Source organism: Zea mays, chromosome 5, assembly GCF_902167145.1.
Source record: "Zea mays cultivar B73 chromosome 5, Zm-B73-REFERENCE-NAM-5.0, whole genome shotgun sequence".
NCBI classification, from domain to species: domain Eukaryota; kingdom Viridiplantae; phylum Streptophyta; class Magnoliopsida; order Poales; family Poaceae; genus Zea; species Zea mays.
The window spans coordinates 184714656-184732457 of record NC_050100.1 but is presented as its reverse complement, the minus strand read 5'-3'; the positions used below and the strand labels follow the sequence as shown (position 1 = coordinate 184732457).

Below are 17802 nucleotides of genomic sequence, written 5' to 3'. Positions count from 1 at the left end.
ACTCCCCTCATGAAACTTGTTCACCATCATCTGTTCTTTGACTTTGCTATACAACGTTTAGCCCAAAACCTCATGAATTGGTCACAGAAGAGCTCCAAACTGAGCAACCTGCTGCAATTCAATTTTCAGCTAATCTGAACAAAAATTCAGTCAGTGCAAACTGACAGTCCATTTTTGGACAGCTTTCACTCTATTTTCCATGCATCCCCAAGACAAACCTTCTCAAAGAGATTTGTTTACCAATATATTGTCTTCAATTCTTTTATAGAACCCACAGTCCAAAACCTTATGGATTAGGCACAAAGAAGCTCCAAAACTGCACTCACAACACAAAATTCAGATTCAGGTCATTGCACTAAGTCTGAAAACCACAATTTCTATCAGCTCGTGCTTGAACCAGTTTTTATCCTAGTTTCATATGGTTTTAGGGCAACCACATTTCATGAACATTGTTCTCCTATAATTACTCTACAGGTTTGTTATAGCACATTTTTACCAAAAGTCTACAGATTAAAAGATACAGGGGTCCAAAAACAGCTAAATGAAACTGTTTTCAGCCAAATCCAAACTGAAACCAATCTGAACTTTTCCAAATTTCTCTACACAACATGGAGAGCTCCAAATATGAAAATTGTTCACTTTTCCAAGCTCCATAACTTTGGTATATGGACTTTTAGCAAAACATAGCTAGATCTTAAAATCCACTTTTGGGCTAGTTTAGAATTGAAATTGGACTTGATCTGTTTCAAGTGTTTCATCAATTTATTGCATCCTACTAAAAACAAGGTTAACCTTAAGCTCAAACCCAATTTTGGTGTATATATCTCATGTCCAAATTTCCATTGGTTTGAAAGTTGTTTGCTTGTACTAGATTTCAAATAAGGTCTCTAAACTTCTCTTGCTCTCTTCGAAACGACACAACCTCACCCTTTTACAAATTTGTTACCTAGTGAGTGCATTCTAAGTGCATCAAACAAGTTAATGCAAGTGCATATGATGACATGATAAATTTTTAGTTCTCGTAACACCAGTGGTGTTACATATATACAATCATATTATTAATTATTAATAGTTGACTTTATGACAAGTTATGGATCATAGTATGATACTTTTTCAATGATTGATCATGACAAGAGTTTAGATTAGATGTTTCACGTTGATTTTGGATGGTTTCACCAAAACGGCTCTCATAAAAACAGTATAAAAAGCTAAACGTTTGGCAGTCCACAACAGCTTCCGACTATCAGAAATTGGAAAGAAAACTGAAACAAACTCCATAATATCCATCTAGATCAGGGCTTGTACAAGTTTGGAGTTCCTTCCCTATGATGTCATCTCTAGTAACCGTGTGCATATGAACGTACATAATACTGTTTTGCACTGTATATGTACTGTTTACAAAGTAGAGTTTGAAATGAGGGGTGAAATAGGGCATGAGATAGTCAGGATCTGAATCCAAAAAACCTTTGTACACTACTTTGCGATGATGGCAATGACGGTGGCAATTCAAGGACGAAAGCAAGCGACTGCAGGTTGCCGTTGTCCGCGATGTGGGAAGCAAACCGGTGACTGATTTGGCTCGCTGCAGTCCAGAGTCCAGACTCCAGAGCTCCTGATCTGAAATCTCAACCACCAGCGACCAAGCACATCTCGGCCGGCACAGTAACATGAAGGGTTGAGCAGACTGAAGTCCATTTTTCCATCATAAAGTTCCTTTTCTTGAACCTGAAGCGTCAAGAATGAGGACTATAGCTATAGGTCGACTGGGACTCTGGGAGAATAACAAAAGACAGAGAGTACAACAATTAAGAGAGAAATAAAAGAAGAACAAACAAAAACATACAACAGTTTTCAGAGCCATAAATCAAAGGTGAGGCACACTCTAGCCTTCGCCCTTTAAGATAGAAGACTCAACTCTTTTGGGAAGACTTTTTTTGTGTGTTGTTGTGAAACTTCCAGAGCCTCCAATGCATCTCGCGACAGTTTCTTTGTTGATGGAATGCCAAACTCAACATATCATTACCATCTTGGATTGGCAGCCCATCTTGTGAAAACTATGGACGGGAGCACCTAGCTCCATCAGCGGCGAGCTTTGTACGATCCCTTGGTTATCAAGCCAAGCGCTCTTCTTTTTCTACGAGGACAACGCATTGATCGATCGATGCTGACAAATAAAAGTATGCGGGTGAAGCTTCCCTGCTGTCTATGAACGGGAAACAGAGCAATTACCGACCTGTACCCTGGGCTCACCTACGCTGCAGTCCAATCCAAAGGACCTGACCTGCAAATCTCAAGCGCCATAGCACATCAATGGCGGAGTCGCAAAAAAAAGGAACGGATCATCACATTGCATCGGCACATCTTTAGGCTCCTTTTCTTGAGCCTGAAGCATCGCTTACGATTCGCTCTATCCCCTCCCCCCACCCCACCCCAAAAGGGTGCGAGTTCCATCATGGAAAGGGACCCAAGTTTGGTTTCATCCATTCAGCGCTAGTTCATATACTTTAGTATTGACCTCAATCCATATTTATTGAGTTAGATTGTGTTATAACTTAAACTAATTTACACTATAATACATCTCAATATATATAGATTACAGTTAGTACTAAAGTATCCAAACAAATCCCATTGCGAACAGAAACACATGATGGAGTACGTACATACAATTTTTATCACTCATGCCTACTCATGACCCATGCATGTAGTAGGTAGGAATGAGAAGTGACCACGGTAGTAGTAGTAGGGACCATAAAAAACATCCCAAACACTAGGCTCCAAATCACATCACAGCCACCATGGCTGACTCTCGTCTTCAGGGACCCTTCCATGGAGTGGCACTAAAGACAGAGTGGTTTAGAGAGCAAACCCCTCGGATTCCGGATATTTAAAAAGGCTTTCCAGAAACTAAAAGTACCTTGGTGGTGGGACTAAAACAGCAGTAGGATATTACACAACTAACAAGTATAGTGGTAACAGTTAGCATGGTAGCGGGAAGTTACACTTGGATAAAAGACTGGCACGGCCTCGGCACGACTCGAGCCGACAGAGCCCGGAGCTTCATGTCCTTGAGGGCCGGGTCCTCTAGTAGGAGGACCTTGTCCTTGTCCCTCACCCCAACCATGTGGAGGTGGTCGGTGTCGTTCCTCTCTTTGCCCCTGAACAGCAGCCTCTGCTCCCGTGGCTCTAGCCCTGTTACCATGGACAGCATCACCTTCAGCTCCCCTGCAAATTTTATTTTTATTTTTCAGAGACAAAGCTTGTAAGTTACGACACAATAAAAAAAATGGCAGACTTTTTAGATGGAATTCAAACCGTGTCAGTGCACACACCGTTTAGATAACGAATGGAAGATCTATTAGGCTGTCTCCAGCAACGTCCTCTATATTCATCCTCTATATCCGTCCTTTACAGTCTTCTCTAAAAGATTTCATCCTCTATATCTCCTTCCTCTCCAACAACGTCCTCTAAATTACGTCCTCTACACTCAAATATCTATATTAAAAATATTTTTTATTTTTATTTTTTATACATACGTATTTGTCATACTCTCAAATGTATTGTACATATTTTAGTTTTGGTAAACCGGTTATTTAAAGTATTCAAATGGATAGAGGATCGTTTAGAGAAACTCTATATATAGAGAATCCAGCAGCGTTCTCTAAATTTAGAGGATCGTTTAGAGGACGCTGCTGGAGGGCGTAGAGGACCATTCGATCCTCTATATTTAGGGTACAGAACCCTTTAGGGTCCCTTGTTGGAGCTAGTCTTAATAAGGCATACTGTATGAGCTGGCGACTATAATAAATATTTTATTATTATTTTCACATTTGTACATCGCAGCTACCAAAGTTATGACTCGGCTTCAGCATTTGGTGCTGCTACAGATACTGTGAAGTACTGTAGTTCTGACTTCTGAGGAAGATGCGGCGCTGTGACCATCAGAGTTTTTTTTTTTTTTTTGATGACCACCAGTCATCGTGTCATCGTCAGAGGAGTAAATGGAAATTTGGGAGCAGAGCTGTGCTGTGCATACTCCATTGCACGCACTGTGCTGTGCATAGGAAATGCCAAATGCAGGGATGCTGCTGTACTGGACAGTTCAGACTTGAGAGCAAGGGCGCTGCTTCCGTTCTTTATTAACTGCACTCAACGACTAGCAACCAACTACGTACTACTCTGCATTCACTGACGAGGAGGATTGGAGGGAGGGAAAAAAAACTGGACATTTCCTACGCACATTTTATTTTCTCCTACGCAAGGATGCAGTGCAGGGGAAGAAAGCTCGGTATAAAATGATGGAAAGTTCCAAGAAGGAACCATGTGAAACCAAGTTCCAAGAAACCGTACTACTAGTGCTGCTAATCCACCAGCAACCGCAAAAGAAAGCCACTCATCAAACAGAGAGAGAAAAAGAAAAAGAAACGGAGAGAAGAGTGTGCTCTGCTCACCAAAAGTGGAGGTGGCTCCGATGGACACATCATGCCAGGAGAAGCCGGTGGAAACCCTGACGGCGACCGTCTCCCGGCCGCCCCTCCCGTCCCTCTTCTGCACCAGCATCCCTCCCGGCCGCACCTCCCACTCGATCTCCCGGGCGCCTCCTCCGCCGGCCGCGGCCGCGCTGCCATTGTCACCGCCGCCGCCGGAAGCGGCCGCCTGCTGCTTATTGGACGTGGAGGAGATCCTCTTGAAGAGCCTCTTGGAGTAGCTCAGCTTGATCATGGCCGCAAAAGGCGCGGGGCTAGCGGCTGGTTCAATTCGCGTGTGTGTAGCCGATTTCAGGCTCTGTGGTGTGGACGTGTGGTGCCAAGGCTGGGGTGTTAATATATATAGGACGAGGAGGGCGACGAGGGGACTGGAGGGAGTTGCGGCACAACTGCACAAGGCTGGTCCTGGCAGGCTGGCTCTAGAACTAGAAGCGTGCGTGTGTTTAAAGTCCAGGACCGGCCGAGTCCATCGTCAAGGCAGGGCTGGCAGGCAGGCATGCAATGCAATGCAACAGAGCGTAGGGCCCCAGAATTCATTAATAAGAAAACACGGACGAGGACAAGCATGTTGCCATTACAGTACTACTGCTTCGCATTGCATGCACATGGGGAGTGTTCCTTGTCGCCGAAGATGACGAGACGAGGAGAGAGCCTCCTCGGACGATGGCGGGTGGTAGGAGGAGTTGGAGTTGGAGGCCATAGGCCAAGAGCAGGCGGAGGATGATTGATCGGGGCGTGGTCGGTTGACGGTTTGCCTTGCCATGATGGCCTGGGCCTGGCCTGGCCGCGCCGGCCACCGCTAGTTTTCTTGTTTTAGTTGTAGCTTAGGGCCCCTCTCCGGCCCCGCGCGCGATTGGTTATGGCCGTTGTTTTGAACGCAAGGAAAGAAGACGACGACGACGACGACGGGGAGGGAGGAGTGGTGTACGTTGCACAGTGCGTGCGTGTTTTGAGTAGGGCCGAAGTTAAGTGTGCGTTTCGTTTGGATCAAATTCTGGTGGCTCCGTCCGAGGGTGGTTAAGGTGGGCATGGGTGGGGGCCTCTGTGCTCACTCATTTCATTTCCAACTTGGTCCTTCCTAGCTCGCTTTGCATATTCGTATAGTAGTATGCGTTAATTAATTAATTTGCACCGCCCGCTCCAAAAGCTATAAGCTACTGACAATCCCCTGTGGGCTGTGGGATGGTAATTCATCCTGCATGCGTGTTCACTGTTCAAGAAACAGGGAAAAAAAATCTATACGAACCGTATCCAAACAGCTCCTCCCGTCCACCACTTATAGACCCACAAAAACATATTAAAATTTGCAACTTAACTCTTTAATATTTTTTCTATTTATATGGACCATCAATTAGTGAATGTGAGGGACTCTAAAAGAGATTATTTATATTCTAGATGCAAAGAATTTTTTTTCCCAACAAACAGCATGGCCGGCAGGCAAGGAAACTGCAGTACTACGATTAAAATTAGTACTGATGGCTGCTTCTATTCTATTGCCTCGGCCAGATGGTGATGATAAGTCCGAACAATCTGAGTCGGCGCAAGATGCCCAAATTAATAAAACAATCTGATTGCTGCACGTGCGAGCATCAATCGCGGACGGGACCGGCCATGGGCCGGCGGAGCGCCGTGTAATTGCAGAGACGAAGAGGCCTCGTCGAACACCTTGCATGCTTCGGCGACGCCCGTTATTCTCGCGCCGGAGGGCCGGCCACATGGCGTCGCACGATTCCCCGGCGGCGAGTGCTGCGGCAATTTAGGCTATTCGCTGCATCTCCACCAAGCATGTTAGGGGTAATCGGCCGGCGGATCGTATGATATACATGCCAGTGCCACACCGACACCGTGTATCTTCGTAGATCAGGCCGTTAGCGGCAGCCTTGCTCACAAGTGCTTTGTCATTGGCATGGATGGATTGGGACTTTAGGTTTACGATTATCCATTGAACACTGCCTATATTCTTCCATTCTTGTTCTTGCCAATGAAAATGCCAGTTTGACTGACAGGTCAAGGGATTAGACAGGATCGGGATCGGGACTCTGGGTCCGCCGTCCACCAGAGCCACGCGGCCGGCCATCCGTCTGGCAACGCAAACCATTAGCCATAGGTCTGGACGTCTGGTGCATGCGGGCCGCCGCCCACCCGCCAGCAAACCGGAACGCGGCCAGCCACGCCGACGCCGCCCGTCACCACATTCAACGGTGCGCTGTCCAGGTACTACCTTGTATAGTGCTTTAGAGAGGATAACAAAGGGTAAGATGAAAAGTGTTGCGTCTACAAGTTGAGGGAAGGCTCCAATTCCCATTTCTCATTCTTACCTCTATTATTATATGTTAACATGAGGCCAAAGAAAATTAATTGTAAAATACGTTGGTGCCTACACAAAAAAAAAGTCATGAAAAGAATTGTGTGAGTACAAAATTCTATTACTAACACTCAAGTGCCCAACTCCATTTGGGCACCTAAAAGCATAGCCTAAACTTGTTTTGTAAGTCTACTCCTCCGGTAGATCAAGTTGAGTGTTTGACAGTGGATGTATAAATCACATGACCGGAGAGGACATGTTTCAATCCTTGCTTCTAACCCAATAACCACAAGAAATTATGTTCGGGGATAGTGACAAGGGAGATGTAATTGGTATCGGTAACATCCCTATCTCAATCCATCAATCACTCTCTAATGTCTTGTTAGTTGATTCTCTGAGCTACAGTTTGTTCTGCCATGCTCGACCCCGGGCTCAATGCCCCGGGTTCGACCGGGGGCGGGTCCTTTCAAGGTTGACTTATTTGCCTCTTTCCAACTGACCGATGGGCCCTAGCGACTAGGAGTTCTTCCCCTAGTGTGCTTGCTGACCGATGGGTCCCAAATACTGGGGATTATTTCTTCGACACCTAAGAATTAAGAGATCAGTTAGAGATCAGTTTGAGGAAGCGATCTTGAGTGAAGTAGACGAAGTATATCTTGCCACCAGGAGAGGTAAGATCTTAGGGTCGTCTTGGGGTCGACAGGCCATCCAAGACGAGTATAGACGATGTAGAGTCAAATATTGGTGGAGGTGGATCTATAGAAAGCTACAAATAAAGTTATGTTACATCTACTCTTATGGTAAAGAGGTAAATAAAATAAATCGGTTCGATTGGAATGTGTTCGGGGTTTTCGATTAGTCACATCCTTTTATATTTATAGAAGAGGAGGTATAGACCTATTGCTAGACGATAACTAACAAATTTTATGTGATTAGATAAATAACCACACATGAGATAAAAATAATCACCCGAATTAATCTGAATGCGTAATTCGGGGCACGTGGAACTGTAGGGCAGGACCGTCCGCCTGTTCAACACTATGTAAATCTTCTGCCTATTTGAGGGTGGGGGTCCTCGCTCTTGACGGCTTGACGCTACATACCGTGCCAGGGGTGCAAGACCAGCGCGTGACGCTAGATGCGATGCCGGTAACCGCCCAAAGACCAGTACCAACTACTAAGCCACCGAGAGAGAGAAAACATCGCTGCCGAATCAACATGTATACAAGGAGCAATCTCGCACCGCCAGAAGTGTTGACGCTACAAATTACAATGCCACCCAATTCAGCAGGGGTGGCAAACCCATCCTGTCAGGCCTACCAGCATCTAAATTGTATGGTGAAACATAAACCTATCTATTTGCGCTTCTCTTTTGTACAGCTCGTACGGCTATGCTTCCCCACGATCAGGATCCCTCTCGACAGTCCTGTCTCCACGACCACTGTCACTTCTCCCCATTTAAGCTTTGAGTGGATATCATCCACGACGTCAGCCACAGGGAACCGCTCTGAGTCAGTACATCCCTTTGAAGACAGGATTCGTTCGGCAGATGCTGGCACCGTACTCCTCGTACTCTGCCTTTGTGTGGCAAGCCTAGGCACAGGAAAGAACTCCCATAATAAGTTGCAACACACATACTTCACCAAGGTAGTGTAATAACTTGTCCAAGCAGACAAGTTCACATTCAGAAATTTCAGGTGTTCTGGTTCTTTCCAAGAAATTTTGTAATGCTATATATGTATGTACACAAATAAACTGAGAGCTGGTATACCTCGTAGAATTCGGCGGTTGAAGCAAGCACAGAGCCACCAAACCATACCGCATATCTCTGGATCGGATGACTGACCACGTTCACTTCTATAGGCTGGGCCTGAAAACCAATATGATTTAGGTGTGACTAAAAAACTGGCAAAGCCGCAACGATTCCAGCCGGTTGTCCCTTTTCTTTTGCTGTCAGGAAGACATGGAGAGCAAATCAGGAAGTCCGTACCTTAGCATCCCCACTAATAAGCCGGCTATTAGATGCACGGACCCGTGCATCCACTATCTTCTTTAGGTCCCGCTGTAACCTCCTATGGAAATCTTTGAACATAGTCGAGCCTCCAGACAGGACAATATTCTGTGCCATTGGAAATCCTTCAGACTCGATGTAATGCCTTAGAATAAATAATGATACTCGGATCATAAGAACCTTATAAAGAGCCCTCCTTGTGTCGATTGGAGATGATTGGATGCACTTGTCAATAACAACTTGCAAAGGAGTGGTGAAGTCGTTGTTATATATCTCTGGGTTGAAGAAGATCTGCGCAGATTTGACACTAATATAAGAAGGTTGAATTAAAATATAATGCTAAAATTAACATGTATAGCAAAAATGTACTTGAAGAAAAGTTAGCATTGCAGTCACATTCATCATAATCATAAAGGTTTGAACTCAAAAGTGTCAAACTAGGTATTCTACGAAGCCAACTTAAGTACTTAACTCAGGTACAAGTGAAGTAAAGTGAACTCAGATTAACAAAAGGGAGTAGTTCTGCATGTCATTGTCTACCTACAAGCTACAACCAATTACTGCAAGTCTGACACGAATGGTGAAATAGAAGTTACTACATATCTGTATGCTCTGTTTAGTAAAACCAAATACCTCAGGCCCTAGGAATCGCTCATATCCAATGTCACATGTGTATTTTGCACCAGTCTTCGGTTTGGTGCCCGTCCAGTGTTTAATGTACTTTGATGGCTCCTTGTCATGTTTATTGAATTCCTGAAAAAGCAACAGTAAGGCCATGTTCGGTTATTCTTATCCCATGTGGATTGAATGAGATTGAAAAAAATTATGAAAGATTTCGACTTATTTAGAATTTAAACCCACTCAATCCACCCCAATCCATAGATTGAGAGCAAAACGAAAAGCCCTAAGGTGGATTATGACTAAATGTCCTTTTGGAAGGACCATTTCTTCTATAAAAAAACTCCATGGCTAGAAACTCGAAGGAGTGGAACGGAATACTTAGGGCTAGTTTGGAAACTTAAACCCTTTCCGGGATTTCCAGGAATTGAGGGGGAAATTAGCTTAATTTTTTCCTCAATCCTCGGGAATCCCAGAGGGGATTTAAAGTAGCCCTTAAAGAAAAACATTCACCAGTGGAAAAAATATGAAACAAAAAATAGATGGCATTATTTGGAAAAAGCAGGTTTTCTTTCACAAACAATGTTTTAAATAATCAAATCTCAATCAATATAGTATTAGGTGTAAATTTTTCAATGGATCAACTAGGTGGCTGATATACAATACTTTAAACAAAATGCATTGCCATGAAGTGCAAAAGAGAACCAATTCCACCCACATTCTTCTGAATTTCTTAAAAAATGTTCTTCTAAAGCAAAATACATATGTCCACCAGCGAACATAACAAGACATTTAAATACCTTCACAATGTCCGAAGAAGTATAGCAGTACATTTCTTTAATCCTTCTTGCTACATCAAAAGATTCTTCTGCTGGAATGTTCTCACCTCTTTCCTGCATGCAAAAAGAGGGGACCCAGTGACTCATGCATATAAATATAATACAATTGTTTAGTGTCATTTTATGAAAGAAGATTATATCAAACTATCTAAGAAATAGGTGTCCTTTGTATCTATGTCAAAGTGAAACTGTAAATCAATTCACCAAACAAGTTACATGCAATGGAAATAGTTTTGATCATATCAATATCATAGTTGTCCAATTTATCCAGAAAGGCATAGCTACAATCTTTATAAGAGAACAACAGTTATGTGTAAATAATTTAGAATATATTCACATCTTGGGCCAAGTTCCGAGTTAAACTGATAATCCTGTTCTCTAGATCCTGCGCTTCCCTCCCTGCTGCCGCACCATCCCCACCCTGCTGTGCCGCAGCGCCACCACCTCCCTGCTGCGCCGCCTCTTCTCCCTCCTAGGTCGCCATGACCGACGCAGCCACCAATCCTGCCCCCGCTGTGTTTGTCGCCCCCTATGCGACGATCAATGTCAAGAATCATATCCCAGTGACTCTTGAGCTGGCAAAACCCAACTTCAACCAGTGGGCACCATTCTTCACCTCTCTCTGTGGCAAATTCGCTCTCCTCTCGCATATTGACGGACTGCAGGAAGCCCGTCCCACAGATCCTTCTTGGGGCATCGCCGATGCCTGCGTTCGCAGCTGGCTTCTCGGCTCGGCTGGTCCCGACGTCATCGGCCTCGCCGCGGCTCCAAACCAGACCGCGCGCGAACTCTGGGTCGCCATAAAGCGCCTCTTCGAGGCCAACAAGGCTCCACGCGCCATTTTTCTGAGCCACGAGTTTCACTCGATGACTCAGGGCGACTCCTCCATCAACGACTACGCTCAGCGCATGAAGGCCACCGCCGACGCGCTCCGCGATGTCGGCCGCACCATCACTGACGCGGAGCTCGTCCTCAACCTCCTCCGTGGCCTCAACCCACGCTTCGCCAGCACCGCCGACAACATCGCCGACTCACACCCGCTGCCGGACTTCGCCACCACTCGCGAGAAGCTCGTGCTAAAGGAACTCCGCCTCGCCAACGAAGGCACGGTTGCGGACCAGACGGCGTTCCACGCATCATGCGGCACCGGCTGCCGCACCGCCCCCACCACCAACGGCGGCGGTTCCACAGCCAGCAGACCGGGCGGTCACGGCAGTCGCTCCAACAGCGGCGGCAACCCAGGTGGTGGCGGCGGTCGCTGGAAGAAGAAAGGCAAGGGCGGATCCCACTCCGGCGGCGGTCCCAGGTTTCCTGCCACCCCCTGGTACTGCTACCCCCCCTGGACCGCCGGGGTGCATCAGCAGCCCTGGCGCCCGCCGGTGCCGACCCCAGCCTGGCGCAGTCCTGGCATCCTCGGCCCCTTCACTCAGGCCCAGGCGCACACTGCGCTGGCCCCTGTCCAGTACTCCGACAACCCTGCTCCACCAATGGCAGAGCAGGGCGGCTGGGATCAGGCTGGCCTCATAGCCACACTGAACCAGATGTCCCTCCAAGGGTCCTCTCCTTGGGTCCTTGACACCGGCGCCACAACTCACATGTCGTCTTCGGCTGGTATACTCCTGTCCCGTCTCCCCCCTCCCCCATTCGGCATCACAGTTGGAAATGGCACCACCATACCTATCACCTGCCGTGGCACATCCACACTCTCCTCCCCCACCTCTACCTACCGTCTTAACAATGTTCTGGTTGCACCTGCACTTGTGCGCAATCTCCTTTCTGTTCGTCAATTCACCCGTGACAACTCTTGTTCAATTGAATTTGACGCTTCCGGTTTTTCTGTCAAGGACAACCGGACGGGGCGCGTGACTCTTCGCTGCAATAGTGGTGGCGACCTCTACACCTACCCCTCCACCACAGCTCCCTCCTGCAGCCTCGCCACCACGTCGTCATTGTGGCATCATCGCCTCGGCCACCCCGGTCCTTCCAGCCTCGCCAAACTTCGCAGCATGTCGGTCATTTCCTACAATAAAAACTCGCCATGCCTCTGCCATGCCTGTCAACTAGGCAAGCATGTGCGCCTCCCATTTAGTCATTCAACATCTGTAACTCATGCTCCGTTTGATTTACTTCACTGCGACGTCTGGACATCTCCCGTACTAAGCAATTCTGGGTTCAAATATTACCTTATTATACTCGATGATTATTCCCATTACAGCTGGTCCTTCCCACTTCGTCACAAATCTGAGGTGCACCGCCACATGATTGACTTCATTGCATACGCTCAAACCCAGTTTGGTACCACACCTAAATCCTTCCAAGCTGATAATGGGACCGAGTTTGTCAACCACGCCACCACCTCCTTCCTCACTAGTCATGGCATTACTCTCCGCCTTTCCTGCCCCTATACCTCACCACAAAACGGCAAGGCCGAACGCATGCTCCGCACTACCAACAACACCATCCGCACCATGCTGCTCCATGCGTTCATGCCACCTCCATACTGGGCTGAGGCCCTCGCAACAGCAACTTACCTCCTCAATAGGCGCCCCTCCTCCTCCATACAAAACCAAATACCTCACCACATACTTCACGGCACACTCCCAGATTACGCCTCCCTTCGCATCTTCGGATGTCTCTGCTATCCGAACCTTACTGCCACCTCCCCCCACAAACTCGCCCCTCGATCCACTCCTTGTGTCTTCCTCGGATACCCATCTTCCCACAAGGGCTATCGCTGTCTTGACATGTCCACTCGCCGCATCATTACCTCGCGCCATGTCATTTTTGATGAGTCTGTGTTCCCATTCTCGGCTGCACCATCGGCGGGCTCCATGCCGTCGTCACTTGATTTTCTGATGCAGGACCTCACCTCCTTGCCGGCACCAGCAAGCACTCCTCCATCGCTCGCTGCCAGCAGCGAGGATGATCTCCAGGTGCTCCTAGACCCGGCCATCCTTCAGCTCGGCCCCCGGGTTCATCCTGCGGGCGGGCCACAGCTGGGCGCTCGAGGGCCCCAAGTGGGGCAGTCGGCGGCTCCTCCGCCTGGTGGCCAACGCTTCGGCAGCACCTACACTCGCCGCGCCCAGCCCCCAGCAGCACCGGTCACCGAGGAGGTGGCTCCTGTGCCTGCTGCACCTCCAGCGCCAACAGCGGCTGCACCAGCTTCGCCCCCAGCGGCTCCAGCGGCTCGGCTCCTATCTACTGCAGCAAACCGGCCTGTGACACGCTCACAGACTGGCTCCCTCCGCACTGTCCAGCGCTTCGGCTTCTCCGCCTCCGTCGCCTCGCCAATTCCGGCGAACTATCGCAGTGCCCTGGCCGATCCAAATTGGCGTGCTGCGATGGCGGACGAGTACAAGGCGTTGATCGACAACGGCACTTGGCGCCTTGTACCTCGGCCGCCTGGTGCGAACATTGTCACTGGAAAGTGGCTGTTCAAACACAAGCTCCACTCCGACGGCTCCCTCGCCCGGCACAAGGCACGCTGGGTCGTTCGTGGCTTTTCCCAGGAGGAAGGCGTCGACTACGACGAAACATTCAGCCCAGTCGTCAAGCCGGCCACGATCCGCACCGTCCTCAGCATTGCTGCGTCCCGAGACTGGCCCATCCGGCAGCTCGACGTGAAGAATGCCTTCCTCCACGGCAACCTCGAGGAGACTGTTTACTGCGAGCAGCCGAAAGGATTCGTCGACCCCGCTGCACCTAACTCTGTCTGCCTGTTGCAGAAGTCCTTGTATGGGCTTAAGCAGGCACCGCGAGCCTGGAATCAGCGCTTCTCCAGCTTCATCCGAAGCATTGGCTTCACCACCTCCAAAACGGATGCCTCCCTGTTCATCTACAAGACGGGAGACGCCATGGCCTATCTCCTCCTCTACGTCGACGACATCATCATCACCGCATCATCACCAGCTCTTCTCCAGCACGTCACCTCCCGCCTATCGTCGGAGTTTGCCATGACGGACCTCGGGGATCTCCACCATTTCCTCGGCATCTCGGTGACACGAGACAGCAGTGGACTGTTCCTCTCTCAGCGGCAGTACGCCGTTGATCTCCTCCAGCGCGCTGGCATGTCTGAATGCCACCCGACAGCTACTCCAGTGGATGCCCGGACCAAGCTGTCTGCCTCCGAGGGCGCTCCAGTCGCCAACCCCTCGGAGTATCGGAGCCTCGCTGGTGCTCTCCAGTACCTCACCCTGACAAGGCCGGACCTGGCCTATGCTGTCCAGCAAGTCTGCCTCTTCATGCACGACCCTCGCGAGCCACACCTTGCGCTAATCAAGCGCATCCTGCGCTATGTCAAGGGCTCCCTGTCGGCAGGTCTGCACTTGGGACCCGGCGCCGTTGATCAGCTCACAGCCTACTCCGATGCCGACTGGGCCGGCTGCCCCGACACGCGTCGCTCCACCTCCGGCTTCTGCGTCTACCTCGGCGACAATCTGGTGTCATGGTCGTCCAAGCGTCAGACGACTGTTTCTCGCTCCAGCGCCGAAGCAGAGTACCGTGCTGTGGCCCATGCTGTTGCCGAGTGCTGCTGGCTGCGTCAGCTACTACATGAGCTGCACATCTCCATCCCGCACGCGACCGTGGTCTACTGTGACAATGTGAGCGCTGTGTACATGGCAGCCAACCCAGTCCATCACCGCCGCACGAAGCACATCGAGATCGACATCCACTTCGTCCGTGAGAAGGTAGCTCTGGGGCAGTTCCGAGTTCTTCATGTTCCGTCTACGCACCAGTTTGCCGACATCATGACCAAGGGTCTGCCCGTACAGCTCTTCACCGATTTTCGGACCAGTCTTTGCGTCCGTGATTCTCCCGCTCAGACTGCGGGCGGGTATTAGGATATGTATATATCAGGATCAATCAGAGCCTGATTGCGATTGATTGTAATCCCCTAGATTGGCTAGCTGCCTTGTATAGCCTAGGATTACTTTCTATCTATAGCCTAGGTCTGTTTCCTTGTACAGGGAATAGCCTTCCATACATGTACTTTCCATGCATGCCTATTGGCTATATATGACAGGCTCCCCACCCTCAATGGGTGTGTGGTGATTCAGTCCATTCTTCCTTTCTACAAATCCAACAAACCTATGCATTTAGAGAGAGAGAGAGAGCAGCTGCGGTTTTATTGCATGATGCGGCTATCATTAACATGTTCAGGTGGAGCTTTTTCTTGAATGAATGTTCAAGTGAAACTTATTGTTTGATATATTATTATTTATTATACAACAAATATACCATTAAGATAGCTGCTTCTCCAGATGAACCACAATTTCATATTTCTATTCTCGGGGACATATCGTGTGCAATCACTCATATCTGTGCAATCATCCAATATGAGATGTTCAATCTATATCTGACGGTAGCTATTTCAGGGGGGGGGGGGGGGGGGGGGGTTGGCAAATTTCAACGGTGTGCGAGGTGAAAGGATATAAATATAACGGCAGTTACCATTGGATACAGACTTAAGGGTTGTTTGGTTCGTGGCTAAATGTGCCACACTTTGCCTAAGGTTAGTCGTTCGAATTGAAGAACTAACCTTAGGCAGAAAAGTTAGGCAAAGTGTGGCAAGTTAGGCATCAAACCAAACAGGCCCTTAATGTTTCAGATTCGTTGATTGCACGATTGCACATGATATTTTACCGTTAAATGTAGATAGTACCGTTATCTAGACAAGTTGAGTAGTGTCCTTCTACAGTCAACAAGAAGGCAGAGGAAGCTACCTTTAGAAGTTGATGAATAAACTGGGTAACATCCTTGCCTGTAATTGGAATAGATCTGATACTGCTCCCAATGACATAACCATCAGCAACCGGAACGATATGGGTAGCCCCATCACCCACATCAACTACAACACCTGTCATTTCACACTGAAAACAAAGCATGAAGTTTCTCATAAATATAAGAGTGTGATGATCGCTCAACAAAGAAGAGAAACAGTGATGAAACATTTTCAAGTACACTGAAACATGGCCTGCTGAATGCAATTGCCATCCATTTTAGTGTCAGGCATGCCTATGCAAAAGTGCAGGGCTAAGCTCCGATGACTAACCTTGGTTGTAGTGTACCCAGCAGCCAGCGCAAGGACAGGTTGGACTGCAATATAGAGGCCAGGCACATTGAACGTCTCGAACATGATCTCTCCGGTGTACTCCCGGGTCTCGGGGGCAGTCAGAGGGCTCTCAGTTAGAAGAAAATAATGATCTTCTGGGTCGCACCGGAGGTAATTGAAGATGCACTGTTGCCAGAACCTCTCCATGGTATCCCAATTCTCCACCTGAAAGAGTTCGCTCCAGCCCAAATCAATCGTAAGTAAGGTCGCGAAAAAAAAACACCAGCAACTGGACACGGCAGTACACAGCTGGAGCGCCCACCTGGCCGTTGCGGATGGGATAGCTCAAACTATGCGAGCTGCTGGCGCGGGATCGGGCCAGCGCTTCGTCGCCGATGTAGAAGTCGAGGTCAGCCATGACGCCGGCGCTGTGCTGAGCGAGCCAGTTCCCCCTGGCGGGGGTGCCCCTCACCGCCGGCTGGGCGGAGCCGGAGAAGGAATCGTTGACGGCGACGACAGTGGGGGTGATGAAGCAGGGCTCCACGTTCCCCGCGAACCCCATCTTCGTGTACCTGCCGCGAGAGCCGGAACAGATCAGCAGCGTGGCTCACCGCCGTCGCGCCTCCGCGCGCAGATCTAGGGAGTGGGAGGGGCGTACCCGGTGCCGTTGTCGATGACGACAGCAGGGCGGGACAAGGCATCCATGGCGCGCGCCAAGCGTGTGGCCGCTCGTCTCGTCAGCGGCGGCGGCAGTCGGGGTGGCGCCGGCTCGAGCAGGGCGAGTGGTGGGCGGCTTTTGGCAGCGGCACGCGGAGGCGGGCTGCGGTCGCCGTCGCGGCGGGCATCCCAGCAACACCACCACCCGGCCACCCACCCACCGCCACAGGCAACCCACCGGCACCAGCGCCGAGGGAAGAGCCGGCGACTTCGTCTGCAGACGAAGCTTCGAGAGGAAGGGAGGTATATCTCGGGGTTGGCGGGCGGTGGAGACTGGAGACTGGAGGAGCGGAGCGGCTTGAGCTTGCTTTGGGTCGCGGTCTTTCTGCTTTGGGGAGCGCTGGATTTGTCCTGGCGTGACAAGGCTGCGTCGCGTCGCGTGCGTGTTCGTCGCTGGTGGCGTGCAGGATGATGGCGACACCGCCACCGACGCCTCCGTCTCCGTGCATGTCCTTCTCTCCGCTCTCCACTCCAGTCTCCAGGCGCTTCGCTGCCTGTTGACAGGTGGGCCCAAATCTGGCGGATTTTTTTTTCTCGAGAGAGAGCAGGTTGCCCGTATTTCGGACTAGTTTGGATCTCAATATCTCATACACCAGTTCGGTCGCCTCGAATATTTAAATACTTGTTAAAACTATTATATATAGTTTAATTATAAGACTAATTATACAGATAGGTCTATTAAGTCTAATTAATTCATAATTTACTTTGGTAATACTAGAGTAAATATTTATTAATCATAAATTTATTATGTTTAATAAATTTGTCTCGTCGTTTAC

At 49.0% G+C, this 17802-nt stretch overlaps 2 protein-coding genes across 3 annotated transcripts; both read right to left on the bottom strand.

Moving 5' to 3' along the window:
• Positions 1 to 2603: 2603 nt before the first annotated feature.
• LOC100285743 (ubiquitin family protein) lies at positions 2604 to 4791 on the bottom strand. Its single transcript, NM_001158634.2, has 2 exons — positions 4449 to 4791; positions 2604 to 3222 (listed from the first exon to the last, which is right to left on the bottom strand). The coding sequence occupies exons 1-2, from the start codon at positions 4717 to 4719 to the stop codon at positions 2996 to 2998; spliced, it is 498 nt and encodes a 165-aa protein (NP_001152106.1). The 5' UTR covers positions 4720 to 4791; the 3' UTR covers positions 2604 to 2995.
• Positions 4792 to 7979: 3188 nt separating this feature from the next.
• On the bottom strand, positions 7980 to 17533 carry LOC100281189 (uncharacterized). Of its 2 annotated transcripts, XM_008645373.2 has the most exons (10): positions 16968 to 17533; positions 16632 to 16881; positions 16310 to 16534; positions 15981 to 16127; positions 10219 to 10311; positions 9434 to 9553; positions 8981 to 9091; positions 8780 to 8908; positions 8561 to 8659; positions 7980 to 8382 (listed from the first exon to the last, which is right to left on the bottom strand). In XM_008645373.2, exons 1-10 carry the CDS (start codon positions 17012 to 17014, stop codon positions 8302 to 8304), a joined length of 1302 nt encoding a protein of 433 aa, XP_008643595.1. In that variant the 5' UTR covers positions 17015 to 17533; the 3' UTR covers positions 7980 to 8301.
• Between the last annotated feature and the right edge of the window lie 269 nt (positions 17534 to 17802).